The 14,317-nt window shown below is 40.5% G+C and overlaps 1 protein-coding gene across 10 annotated transcripts in view; it reads left to right on the top strand.

Moving 5' to 3' along the window:
- Positions 1-14,317, top strand: part of COL24A1 (collagen type XXIV alpha 1 chain) — a 369,353-nt gene that overhangs the window by 115,306 nt on the left and 239,730 nt on the right. For all 10 annotated transcript variants that reach the window (XR_008306099.1, XR_008306100.1, XM_053245268.1 and 7 more), the window contains 2 exons: positions 6,798-6,842; positions 12,869-12,922. Coding sequence is in view for 8 of the 10 variants with exons in the window: in XM_053245268.1 (XP_053101243.1) it covers positions 6,798-6,842; positions 12,869-12,922 (99 nt within the window). In the remaining 2 variants the exon portion in view is untranslated. The remainder of the gene's footprint in view (positions 1-6,797; positions 6,843-12,868; positions 12,923-14,317) is intronic.

Here is a 14,317-nt window from a genome sequence, read left to right as displayed (position 1 = left end):
GTGAAGGACAATGGACCATTACAAGAACTACTGTTACAGGTAAACAACCTGACTTTTCCTGCCTTGGTTAAATAGATGATAAGCATGATGACAACTGAATGAGAACGTGATAGGAGATGTGCATGTTACAAATAATGGTTCCAGGGCACCCTTACATATTTTTGTTGTTTCTGGAAATACAGTACATAGGCCACATAAATCAAAATTTTGACATATGCTTCTATTAACTTAAATGAAGTAGGGTTTTTTTATACAATCAAATTTAATATAATTCTTAAATGATGCAATTTCATGTAAAGAGTCACATTTTGATAAATACTTCTCTGTAAAAGCTGCAGGGATTAATTTGTGAAGGATGATGAGAAGATGGATAAAATATGGTTGGTTCAGTGGTGATGTAGGAAATATGTTCTTATTCTTGAGTTATTTGAAGTGCAGCTTAAAAGTGCTGATGACAATAGAAACTGCTGAAATCACTGTGTAGCAGTCTCATGAAACACTACTCTTGCCTTTTATTTTAAAATACCTTTTCAAAGGTACTTGAGGAGTTGTCTTCTTTGGCACAAATGCCCAGGAAGATTGTCCTGGATTTTGATGTCAGAGTCATTCCAAGGGGGTAGCTCCACATCCAAGGGACTGGGATGATTTTCTTGGAACATGCAGCAGCAAGAGAACTTGGGACATGTCAAATGCTTTTAAACACAACTTTCCTTTATTGCATCTAACAGGGTCCAAGGTTACCTCACACGTTTCAGATTAGGGCGTCATCTTCTTTGGGGGTTAGCTTTCCACACAAAGACCCATACAGAATATTCCTTCACACCTGAGTAGGTTCCTCCTTTCCTTTCATCTGGGTCACATCTTCCTGTTGTCTTCAAAAGGACTGCCTCCTTCCAGTCAGCCACCATCTTTTCATGTTCATGAAAGCTAATCCCGATCTCCCTCAGAAGTTTGAAGAACCACTCTTCCTCCTTAGTCGCCATTGAACAATTCCTCTGCCCACCTGTTTTCTTGTAGGTGGAGCAACCTCCTGGTTGGCTGAGCATTCTGGCAGCTTGTAATGGGCAATTGCCCTGGGTGTGCTTCAGGTGGACATGGATGCTCTACAGCCACTACTCTGGGAATCTGCCCCTTAGGTGTCGCCTGTGAACCCCACACTCCCAGGGTTCTCACCTTCTCCCCTCCTGAACCAGTTGCCCTTGAGCATCCCTTGAGACACATTGCCACATGGATATAAGACCCCCTGGATGATCTTCATCATATCATGCATTGATTGTGCATTTTATGTGCCAATATGTTGCTGAGCCACCACTCTGGACTTCAGAGTAACACATTCACAAATGTGCCTGCGATGTAACTAGGTACCACATCATCCTGCCCCTTCCTCTTCCTGCTTTAACATGTGCAAAGTTCCTTGAGACCACTTCCTGGGATGGAAATCTGATGGAAGTTGCTAATCTGATCTAAAAATATATTCCATGCGCAGGGAAACTTTTAGTGAACTACTGATGTGTTTGTAAATAAATATTGGAATTCATTTTCCATTTTAAATTCAAGTGATGCAAGAAAATTATGAAAATTATTTGATGCATGACAACAAATTATTCTTTAAAACCCTGCTTTTTACATTGGCTGACATCCAAACTAATTTGATACTAGTGCAACAAGCAGAGTTGAACAAATGCAAGATAGTTGCATAGTTGCATGGATGCTCAAAGTTGCACAGTATCTTATTGCACTTGTTTATGCAAGTGCAATGAGGATAGCACAACAGGAGCTGGCATCCAGACTAGTGTTGTGTGCTAGCAAAATGAGAGAAGTTGTGCATACTTAAGAAGTTTGCACAGAACTGTGCAAAGTTGTGCTTTGCAATTTTCTACAACCCCAGTGGAAGACCTTCTCTGGAACTTATATAAGAAGTTCTGATAAGAACTAGACTTGTAAAAGAATATTTCCCCGCATTATTTAGCAGAGGAGAGAATATTTTGGAGAATCATGCTACCCATTCTACTAAATGTATTAGAGAATATTCTTTTACAAGTCTAAAAAGAACTAATCTACCTACTTTCAGATTACTCACTACTTACTATAACCTTAATTGATAATTACCAACTTCTACCTTAAACATGAACACATCCATTATCTTGAATTGGGGTGGATTATATCATTACAAACTATACCATTGAGATTTCCCTATGTGACCCTACAGGTATACCAAATTTGGATCAAATCGGTTAGGTGGTTCACAAGTTAACCCACTTGCACCTCAGACATTCCCATGTCTGCCATTTTGAATTGGTGTGGATGACATCATCACAGACTACACCATTGAGATGCCCCTATGTGTTACTCACCGCAACTGTACCAAATTTGGTTCAAATCAGTTAAGCAGTCCACAAGTTAGCCCACTAGTGCCCCAAATACTCATGCGTCAGCCATCTTGAATTGGGGTGGATGACATCACAAACTACGCCATTGTGGTGTCACTATGCATCCCTACAACAGTACCAAATTCGGTTCAAATCTGTCCAGGCATTGTGAAGTTGATAGAGAAGCTATAAATAGTTAAAGTAAAGGATCACCTTTGAGAATCTGGACAGAGCAAGAATAATATATTAGAACAAACATCTGGCCAGTTAAACAGGACTCTGTAGAAGAGATCAAGGAGGAACTTGAAAAGAGAGATACTTAAAATGCCAGGTGTTGCATAGTTTGGTTTAGTTTGCTTATGATGTATTTTTTATACTTTACATTTTTGCTTAGTTTGCATATGAATTTTTTTTAATAATTTTAATTTTATGAGTTTACATTTTAAGAAATTACAGCAAATAAGAAAACCACTCCTCATACAAGGTGACGTAAATGATAGCTAGAACTTTCTGACTTAAATTTTGTTACACTGCAGTTTAATTCTATTCTATTATTCTATTATTCCATCAGAAAATAAATTGTTCCAAGAGCAATGGACCTTCAATGTTTGGGCTTTCACCAACAATTTTTAAAGAACCTAATAAAAATCCTAAGACTTTTATTTTAAGATTTTCTTTCTCCAGAAGAAAGGTTTTGGAACCTTTCCAGATTGCAGAAGAATCTTAGGTTTGTATCCTAAGATTTTCTTCCTCCAGAGGAAAGAGTTCTAACTTCAGAGAAAAGAAATGTAAGGATACAAGCTTATCCAAATTGTTTTAATTGTCAGTTGTTTTATGGTGTTTTATAGTCTCTGTTTTTAACTGTTTTGTTTTGTTTTAATGTAAACCGCCCATAGCCATTTTTGGAATGGCGGTATAGACATCGAATAAATAAGTAAATAAATAATAAATTCAGTGACCAAAAAATCTGAATGTCACAGTGTGAAAAGATTAGGAGAATTTAGAAAAAAACGCATTCACCACCTTGTTTGATATTAACTTTTTGCAGACCTTTATGGTGTTGCTAGCCCTAGGGGTGGTCAGGAAGCTGAAGGTCCAGCTCCAACAGTCTATTCAGCCACCTCTCCTACTTCTGATATTTCAGTAGCCATTGTCCACATACTTTCAAGTGCATAATTTAAACAGTAATGTCTAGAAATGGCAGTTATTGTGAATGCCTTTTCCTCAATATCCACATTCAAAATGATATTCCGCCTTGAGCCATTTTGGAAGGGCGGTATATAAATCAAATAAATAAATAAATAAATAAATAAATAAATAAATAAAATTCCTTTACCTTGTGCCTAATCATATGTCCTGTTCATTTTCTGTGTGTTTATGTTTGTATATTCAATACATCTGTTGACATCTAGGTATGAATAAGCATGAACATGTCTTTCTGCTGACAACTTGGAAAGTCCTTCTATACAAATGGAATGCCAAGGATTTTGTGCTTATTTGTGCACCTGACAGTTTTTTGGGCTCTCTCTCATAGGGATCAGTATTCCCTATAAGAGAAAATCCCAGATGTTGTTGACTGCTGCTCTCAGAATCCTAAGCTGCAGTGGGCTTTGGCTGAAGATGCTGGGAGTTGTAGTCAACAACATCTGGGATTTTCTGTTAGAGGAAACACTGATAGGGATGTGCATGAAAAGGATTTTGCATTCTGTTTTGAGCTTGAAACGAAATGCAAATGGCCAAAACATTTTGTCGAAACAGTTGGTCTGACCGGTTGTTTTGACAGAACAAACCCAAAATGTTTTGAGTGTTTTGGCTATAGGCAACAATGAGGAAACTCAAAACACCCCACTGTTCCCCATGGGTAGCTCCTAGGGACTCCAAAGTGAGTTGGGTAGTAGGGCATGATGGGAGCTACCTATCACCCAACCCACAAAATAAATGGGTGTTGGCAATTTAAAAAAAATAACCTTTCCCCCAAACCCCCATAGGATCCTATGGGGAAAAGGTTAAAAAAATTGTTAATTAAAAATTTGTTAAATTTTGTAAATTTGTTAAATTTTTTGCCAATTTCTTTTGTGGGTTGTGTGGTAGGTAGCACCGATCATGCCCTACCACACAATCCGCTTCAGTGTCCCTATGAGCTATCCATGGGAACAATAAGTGTTTTGAATTTCCCCATTGTTCTCTATGGCTGGAACAAGCAAAGTGCACACATTTTGCAACCCTGCCTTGAAAAACACTGCAGAACAGAAGCACACAGTAAAACGGAACCTGTCCCTCCCAACACAGAACACACGTTTCTTTTTTAAAGAAATAAAAATAATTTTTATTCAGTTTTTCCACAACACAAAAAGGAAAGCACAAATAGAACATACAAACAAACAGACAAGAAAAGGGAAAAGAGCACATAAGGACTTCCATCTCATCATTGGAACAAGTGTCAGTAACAATACCCAGATCTTTCCTGTAATTCCATCATTCTCCCCCCTGATAAATCATACAGAAATCAACTCTGGGACATTTTTTAAGCATTTGTTGTTACCCCTCGAAGGCCTGATAAAAATTCCATTTTATAATGTGTTTTTAGATAAACAAGAAGAGGGTCCCAATCCCTTTTAAATACTTCAAGTTTATTTTTAATAATGCTGTTAATTTTGCCAGTTCTGCCAATTCTTATACTTTAAGTATTCAATCCCCTTTACTCGGGCAATGACTGTCTTTCCATTTGTGTGCAAATGTCAGTCTTGCTGCTGCTGTCAAATACATAAAGAGGATCTAGTATTTCCTCGGCAAAGCATTGTTGTTAATACCTAATAGTATTGTTTCTGGGCTCTTGGGAAAGGTCATTTTAAACACTGGTTAAAGCTCATTATAAATTAAATCCCAATAGCCTTTAGACTTTTTACAAGTCCACCATAAATGTATATAGGAACCCTCTTCTTTTTTACATTTCCAACAGTTATTTGACATGTTCTTGTAGATTAAGGCCAACTTCTTTGGAGTTAAATGCCATCTGTACATCATCTTAAGATTATTTTCCTTTAAACTAGAACAGGCAGTATATTTCATATCTTTATAACACAATCCAAGCATGGCCTAAAAGGAATCACCCAGAATCTACTGCCAGCCACAGTTCCTGCACTGCAGTAACATCACTGGGACAAGTTTTTTCTCACACACAATTATGACTAGCATTGCAGCAGCTGCCGCAGCAGCACTCTTACTTAGCAGCAAGCATAACTATAAGCTTAACTACAGCAACTTCAGCCACATTTTGACTGAGTATAACACTTCAGATTGCAGAGCAGACCAGGAGTGAAGCACAAGTTAGTTAGTCTCAAGGCCAGACAATGAGCTCATCACAGCAATCACCCTCTCTCTCTCTCTCTCTCTCTCTCTCTCTCTCTCTCTCTCTCTCTCTCTCTCTCTCTCACACACACACACACACACACACACACACACACACACACACAGTTGACACTGTCCATTTCTCACCACAACACTAGTGAACAAACAAAACAAACTGCAACTCAAGGAAGGAAGGCACTCAAGTTCTGCCTTTGTCAATCTGAGATCCAGCAAAACCAGATAGTTATAGCAGCAGTAGCACAGCATATTATATTCAGGGCAAAGAAAAGAAAGCCACAAAACCAAACCTTCCTTCCTCCTCTCCTGATGTATAAAGGCTCTCTTGGCCTCCCAGTCCCTTTGAATACTATTTGAAATTTCCTCCTTTTTTGTTGTCTCCTCCCCTCTCCCTCTCCCCAGCCAAAGGGGGCTCAGTTGCCCATGACAACACTTAATTTCCATATGATAACAAGCCAACCAAGCAGCAAGGAGATTGGAAGCCAATGAGTCACTGTGAGATTCAGTAGCCAGAACCGATTTTGTATAAGTTGGTTTTTTGAATATTGCATTGTAATAAGAAAAATGTTCCTTGGTGTTTTCTTTTACATGTGTAAAATTATTTTAATAAATCTCTTTTCCTAGAGAGCTTCTTGAAGTTGTCTGTGAAAACCTTCTTTATACCTACAGCATTCAAACTGGCTGACTCAGAATGTTATGAAAAGGATTTGGAATAGGGAATTGCTTGGAATGAATCCAGCTTTGAATAATTGCAAGCAGATTGTTGCTGACAGCCTTTTTCATCTCTGTGTTACTTAACACAAACCTATGCTTCATTTCAGCATGGTGGCATATCAAGCAATTAAGTGTATGGAGATAAGAGTATATCCCACTTTCCTGCCAGTAGTCTTTTCGTTTCATACTCCAGCTACTGAATCTAAGCTATGTTGTTGTCAGTAGATTTGGCAAAATTCTCCTTGCTGAAGGGGAAAAGGCTATCGTGCTTGTGTGGGGTGTGGGGTGGGGTTCCTTTTTTTCTTTTCAGTATGCATTGCAACATTCATAATTCTTTCACACCTGCAGGGTCCCATGGGATATCCAGGACCACCAGGGCCACAGGGGGAGCAAGTAAGTGACACAAGCACAGTCTGAAACATCTCTTCAAAAGTATGATTACTCAATACTTGCATGGATGTGGGGGTGGGGTTGAGTGCTATGTTAGATAATTTCTGGAAAAACCATAGGTCACTGGTAGAGCATCCTTTGCATACTGTATATAGAGCTTCAGTTTCAATCACTGGCATTGCCAGATAAAAGGATCTCAAATGACAGGTATGGGGGAATATCTGCCTGAAATTTTGGAGAAACACAATCAGAGTAGAGCGTACTGAGCTAGATGTACCAGTAATCAATTAGTGTGGAGACATTTTGAAAATGAAATAATTGGAAATGACTCCCCAAAAGCTTTTGACAAAAGTTCCCCATCAAAGGCTCTTGAGTAAACTTTGCAGTCATGGGATAAGGGCAAAGGTTCAGTTGTTGATTGGTAAATGGTTGAAGGGCAAGAAACAGAGGGTAGGAATAGACAGTTTTCACAATGAAAGGAAGTAAGAAGTGTGGTCCCCCAGGGATCTGTATTGGGACCAGTGCTCTTTAACTTGTTCATAAATGCTCTAGAAGTTGGGGTAATCAACGAAGTGGCCAAATTTGCAGATGACACTAAACTATTTAGGGCAATGAAATCCAAAAGAGATTGTGAGTAGTTCCAAAGGATCTCTTCAAACTGGGTGAGTGGGCAAAAAAATGTCAAATGTGGTTCAGTATAAGCAAGTGTAAAGTGATGCAGATTGAAGCAAAAACAACCAACAACAACTTCGCACTGATGGGGTCTGAGCTGTCGGTGATGGACCAGGAGAGAGATTTTGGTGGACAGCTTGTTGTGGTGGACAGCTTGTTGAAAGTGTTGACTCCGTGTTTGGCAGCTGTGAAAGAGGCAAATTCCATGCTAGGGATCATTAGGAAGGGATTGAAAATAAAAATGCTAATATTATTATGCCCTTATACAAATCTGTGGTGCAGCTGCATACAGTTTTGATCACCATATCTTAAGGAAGTCATTGTAGAACTGGAAAGGGTACAAAAGAGGGCAACCAAGATGACTGGAGGCCTGGAGTTCCTTCCTTATGAGGCAAGGCTACAGCATCACGGGATGTGATGATGGCCACTAGCTTGGATGGCTTAAAAGAGGGCTTAGACAAATACATGGACAGGTCTATCAATGGCTATAGGTCAACTCTAGCCTCAGAGGAAAGATGCCTCTAGATACCAGTTGCAGGGGAGCAACAGCAGGAGAGAGGGTACACCCTCACCTCTTGCATATGGGCTTCTCAGAAGCATCTGGTGGGCCACTATGGGAAATAGGAGCTGGACTAGATAGGCCTTGGGCCTGATCCAGCAGGGCTGTTCTTACATGATGTAATGATGCAGAAGAGGCTCAAAATCTCAAAGTATTTTAAGCAGTTTTTTAAGGGCTGTCCACTGATTCAAGAACTGTAGTTGATCCAGCTGCCCTCTTTTCTGTTACATTTTAAAATATACTTGTATATTAACAAAATCACCATGCAGTATAACCCTTTTAGGTACTGAAGAATGTTAAAATAGTATGTACCTAAATAAACAAAGCTTACCATGAATTGTTAAAGGAAAAAGCCATCTTTAACACTTCAGAACCAACATTGACTTAAAAAGCAACTGTATCCTTATTTGAGTTTTACAAATTAATATTTTCCTTTATTAATTAAACAAGCCCTCCAGCCCTTCTGTGAAACAGGGTAAGGCAGTTGCCTTGGGTACAGGCACAAAGACGGGCGCGGGGAGCAAATGCTGTCACAAATACACATCCTGCTGTCATGGGCCTCCATACTGCCACCAACCTTCCTCACTCCATTGGGGCATGTTGTTCATTTTCTACTCCTCGATCCTCTAGGGTGTGGCTCTTTCCCCCTTTCTCCCAAGACCTGAGCTAGGAATGGCCCTGTCACCATTGCCTTGCTTGGTAGCACAATCTGAGAGGGCTCACATGCTGCTGCCACTGCCTTGGAAGCATGGTGTGAAAATGCTGAGCACCCATCTGCAGATGGTGGGAAGCATCATATTGTCTTGGCAGCAAAATGCTTTGGACTGAGACCCCTGGAACTAAAGCTTCAGTTGATTAAAACCAATCACTAGTCATGGTACTAAAGTTCAGAACTGGGAATATTCAGAAATGAACTCCCCTGGTTTGGAAAACACCAAGCCCAATGTGAGCATAGTAAAAACCTGTCTGAAATTTGGGCCTGATTTGTAATCAGTTTGCTCAATGCCAGCCCTCTCCACTGCTGGTGCCTTCATCCCCAAAATTTACCTTTCTGATCTGAAGGAATGAACCATACGAAGGCTTCAAGACATTAAAAAGTACATGTCCCATGCTCCCTGACTTGAATAGATGCAAGTGTCCAGGCCTTACAGATGTGAACTTCACTGCTGTTCCCAGCCTTCCCTGCTATTCCTGGGAAAGAAGGGGCATCTGGGAAGTCTGGTGACACTTCTCCCCAGTTCCTAATGCACTGTGGTGAACTTTGGTCTGAAACTTCTCTGGATAGGGGGGACTGTTTGGAGCATGGAATGCAGAAGTAAAAGGGAGGGTGGAGAATGCTTGGAGGGTGGAATGTTTGGGGAATGAGCATTGTGATTTGAGGCTGTTATTTTTGTGATTGAGGCCTGGGACTTGGGATTGAGGTGAAGTGGATTGGATCAGGAAAACAAACAAATGGATCATAGAACAAATCAATCCAGAATTTTCACTCGAGGCACAAATGACCAGGCTCAAACTATCATACTTCGGACACATTATGCGAAAACCCAGCTCCTGTCACGAGCTCACTCGACGGAAGATGCTGGCCAGAAATATATGACACAATAGCCAGTAGCTCAAGTTTCAATTTTACTGCTAAACAGTTGGGTTTAACAGTCTCACCAGGAATACAGAAGTGAAGAGTGAGAAGACTAAATTCCAAAGTCATAATCTCTCCGACAAAAGCTCAAAGCAGATTTGACATGTTGTTTCCAGCAGTTTGTTCAAGGCACAGGCTGCCTGATTTATACTCAGCAGCCACGTGCACTTAATCAACACTCCACCCCTGCCAGCTGCCCTAGATTCAATCCGGCTCCTGCTGTCTTCTCTCCAGTCGACTACTCCTCTATAATTCCCTTACCTGCTGCTGGCATTTTCCCCATCTACATCCTCAAGAAGATAGTGGCCATTCAGACTCTGGCTCAGATCCTGTCTCTTCTCTCCAAAGATCACCTGGCCCCTCCTGCACCAAACACTCACCCTGGCCTGTCTCAATTACCTCCCCATTCACATCACTGGCCTGCTCCTCTTCAGGTACCTCCACACTTCCTAGTAAGTTGCCTGTCCCTCACTCCTCTCCAGTGAGCTCGAGTAGGGACATGACAGCTCCCTCGAGAAGTCGATAATGCTGGGAAAAGGCCAAGTTGAAGAGAAGAAGAGGATGACCAGCAGCAAGGTGGATGGACTTGATTACGACAGCAATGAATGCACCACTGAGAGACCGTAAAGGCCAAGTTGAAGATGGATCGTCCTGGAAAGTATCTATGTGGTCACTAAGAGCTGATACCTATTTGACGGCACTTAATTAATCCATTTATTAGAAGCTACAGTACGCTCGTAAAATGAAAGATAAGTGTGTGTGTATACACACACACACACACACACACACACGTATGTTCAGGGACATTTTGTATATTTTCCTTGTTTGGTTCTCCTTCACCTACCCTGAAATCTGGAGCAGGCACAGCTGGGCTGTGACAGCACCAATATTAGGACCCAGAGGAGAACTCTCTGAAAATCCCCAAGCTTTCTTTAAGAGTACTCAGATAAAGCTCAGGAAGATCAAGCCAATTACATAATGAATTTATTTGCTATCAGTCACTCAGGGCAATACTGGATGATATTCTGTTTGCATGATTGGACTTTGCATTTTTTTAAAAAATGCAGATAGCTGCTGCATGGAGCCCCAGAATACACAGGTTCTGATCACACAATCAATTTATTGTCCTGTTTGGCCATTGGTATCTGTCAGATTCTGGCCTGAATGAAGCCAATCATGTAAATGCAATAATTAAGTCCTCTGGCAGAATATAAAATTTAATCTAAATCCTTTTGGGAATAGAGCAGGAGCTCCGCAATCTTAGTCAAAGTAGAGGATACATTAGACATGTAATTATCTTTCCTATGGTACTTTGCTTATGACTTGAGAAATAGCCATTGTGGGGGCCCATGATCTAGACTGGAACCATGGCACGTAGGCAGGGGAGTCTGGCCATTTTTACCCCTGTGCTGTTTTTCTCCCGAAAAGCCTCTTTGAAGCTGCTTTGTCTAGAAAAGTGCCATTTGCTGTAATGTCGGCTCCAGAGCCAAACTGTTTGGAGGAAATTTTTCAGCGGGGAAAATGCTGTGGGAGTGAAGGCCAGACCATTCACACTACATGCCACAGTCCCTATCCAGCTCAGACCCTCCACAGCAGCTATTTCTAAAATAAAAACAAGCCCAGGAGAGACTGTTACATGTTTAATGCATCATCAAGTTTGATCCTTAGCTACCACATTTTCCTTAGCTTCTCATCCAAGTAGCTTCAACAATCTCCTATCTTTTTTCCACCTTCTTTTGTGTTGTTTGGCCACAGCTCATGCATGCCTCTGTGTAATACATGGATTCCAGATCTGCCTCTGTGTAATACAAATTATGTTTTTCCTGCCTTACTTTCTGCTCTAATCCAGACATCTCTTGGCTTTTTTGTCCTATCTGCTTCTGTGCCTGCCCAAAACATTTGTTTTGATTAAGTTCCTGGATTGATCTACTGTACATTAGGCTTTTGGAGTGTGAGTGTGCCTAGCCCTTCTGTAGTCAACTTCATTTGATTGATTAGACTCTTGGCTTGTTATATCTGTTCTGTCAGAACCAGCTTTCTAAACTTACTGCGGCCACTTGTACTATTTGTACTAACTAATGTTCTTTGGACTAATGTTCTTGCTACCTTGCAGCATTTTATGACGTTCTACAACATTCTAGTTTATTCATAACATCACAGTCTGTAGCCTGTGAGTTCTAGATTGGCATAGGAAATGTAGGTTCTCTTTATGTACCAAACCAGAGCAAACTTTTCTTTTGCAAACATTTGTTGCAGATTCATTCCATGCTTTTCTGGCATCCTTGTCTTCCTAACTGCTCTCATTTACCCCCTACCTCTGTACATTTGCACTAGGATGCTTAATGAGAGATAGCATTAAGGAAATTAAGGAACTTCAAACATTGTTTCAGTGTAAATAAAAAATAATGAGGTTGTTCATCACACGCAGCCTAACCCAGGCTAGGGAAGCCCAGCCTGGGTTAGGCTGTGTGTGAGAACTCCTGGGATCAGGCCTGATCTTGGTGGGACAGCACTGCCTAGCCTGCCCAGCTCCTAGTTGGAGTTGAGGGAGCGAGCACTCCCTTAACCCAGCCTTCCTGTTTGTGTATCTCCTTGGGCTGCATTCAGCTCAAGGAGACACAGAGACAAATGCCGAGAGTGCCTGTCCCCTTGGGGAATCCCCCAATGTGCCCTGCTTGGCATGCAGTGCATTGTGGGATACCTGGAGTCCAGGATGTGTTGTCTCGGCTCTCCAGAGATATATCGTGTGGGAGCGTGGGCGGTGCTCCCAGCAATATTTTGCCAGTCATCAGGGGGAAGGTGAGTGAAGCGAAGCCCCCACCCCTGCCCACCCAGTCATGTGAACAACTTCAATATTTCAAGGCTCAACATCATGATGTATAATCTGCATTAAAAATTCCTGGAGGAATCTTGTACCTTTCCCAAACCTTGTCTAAAGATTTCCTTCATGAATCATTTTGTATCATATTTCATCACATTCTGGAATAGCCCACTCCCCTTCCACTCAGCACTTTTGAGAGATGTATTCCACCCCTTTACTGAGTTATCATATTGATGTACAAGACTTACATTTTATGTAAGCTACATGAAGAGCAGTCTAGCTGAGAATTTAGTGTTTAAATTTTGCTTAAAACTGTACTAAACTTTTCTCTTTCAATTTAGGGAATTCTAGGAATGGCTGGCAACCCTGGGGCTCCTGGTTACCCTGGCAGGCAGGTGCAGTAACTAGACTTCAAACCTAAATTATCAGATTTTCGTTTTTCTTTTTTAAGCAAATGCAAAAAAATAGCTCTGCGGTATTTAATTTTTTTGTTCTACTCTATTTAACCTTGTTAGTTTCTCTGCACAGTATGTTCACAGGATAGATTGGAAGAATTACTAGTCTTTTCTAATTTGTTCCTTAAGGGTAGATTTGATGGTGTCATTTCTAAAAGTCAGACTTCAAAAAGAATTTCTGTCTAAATATATTTATTTGGGGAAAATACATTATATGAGTCATCTTTCAGTAACAGGACTCTTATGAGCTGTGTACAATTAAAATTGTATGTCATTAGCTTACATTGTATTGCTCGTCCTTGAAATGATGCTACTAGGAAAAGTGTATTTTGCAATATGAACTTTGTGTAAAGTGTGAAGAGAATGTCTGATTTAGTAATTTTTTATTCTGTGAAAATGGAGAAAAATTACTGGCTAACATCCAGGCGAATGTTGCTAATGCTGTGCTGGTGCTATGGGGAAAATTGATTTCTCCCCATAGCAGAATTGACTTCTCCCCTTCCCTCTGAAATCCATTGTGCCTCCCAAAAATATGTCCCTGAGATCTTTGAGACATATTTTCAGGAGGCACAGAGGGCTTCAGAGGGAAGGCAAGATAAATGAAAATCACCCTTCTCCCCCAACTAGCACTAGTGCTGCGTTTAGTTTGGGAGTCAACTACTGATATGAAATGCTAGGCCAGACCAACACGTATTTTCCTCTTAATTTACCATTCAGTCCTTTTTTTGTTGTTCCGTGTGTTAAATGCTAATCTTAAATGTCTATACATGTATTAGCATAGTCAGTGTGGGGAGGAGAGAGAGTGGAATTCCAATCTTTTATATATATATATATATATATATATATATATATATATATATATAAAAATTAGCATAGATAGATAGAAGTAGCCATTTGTAGTTTTATCTCATGGGGGCAATGGGTAAGCTAACATTATTTTTGTGTGTTCTGGTTCTTATATTCCCTTTCAGTTTTTGTTTCTGTATTCTGAGACACATTTGCCTTCCTTCAGAAATCCAGTAATCAAATGCCCAACTCAGCAGTAATCTAAAAGATATCAAACCTGCTTCCTCCCTTTCCCCATCAAGGCTCTTTCCTTTGAAAGGGAAAATGTTGGGATGAGCAGTTGTGGAGTAATGGACATTTTTACTCTTTTTACTGATAAGTGTTATGTGGGAATAAACCATCAGCTCAAGAGCCTATTCAAGCCTTGCTCACAGTGTTTGTTAGTAATTGTCACCAGTTCGTACTGCCAGCCATAGACAGAATCCTGTGTATAATAAGAAGCATCAGGCACTGAAGCTGGGTAACACATCTCCACCAGGTAACATGTTC

Source organism: Hemicordylus capensis, chromosome 4 (assembly GCF_027244095.1).
Source record: "Hemicordylus capensis ecotype Gifberg chromosome 4, rHemCap1.1.pri, whole genome shotgun sequence".
Lineage (NCBI taxonomy): Eukaryota > Metazoa > Chordata > Lepidosauria > Squamata > Cordylidae > Hemicordylus > Hemicordylus capensis.
Note: the sequence above shows the minus strand (reverse complement) of the source record. Positions and strands in the feature narration are given on the sequence as shown.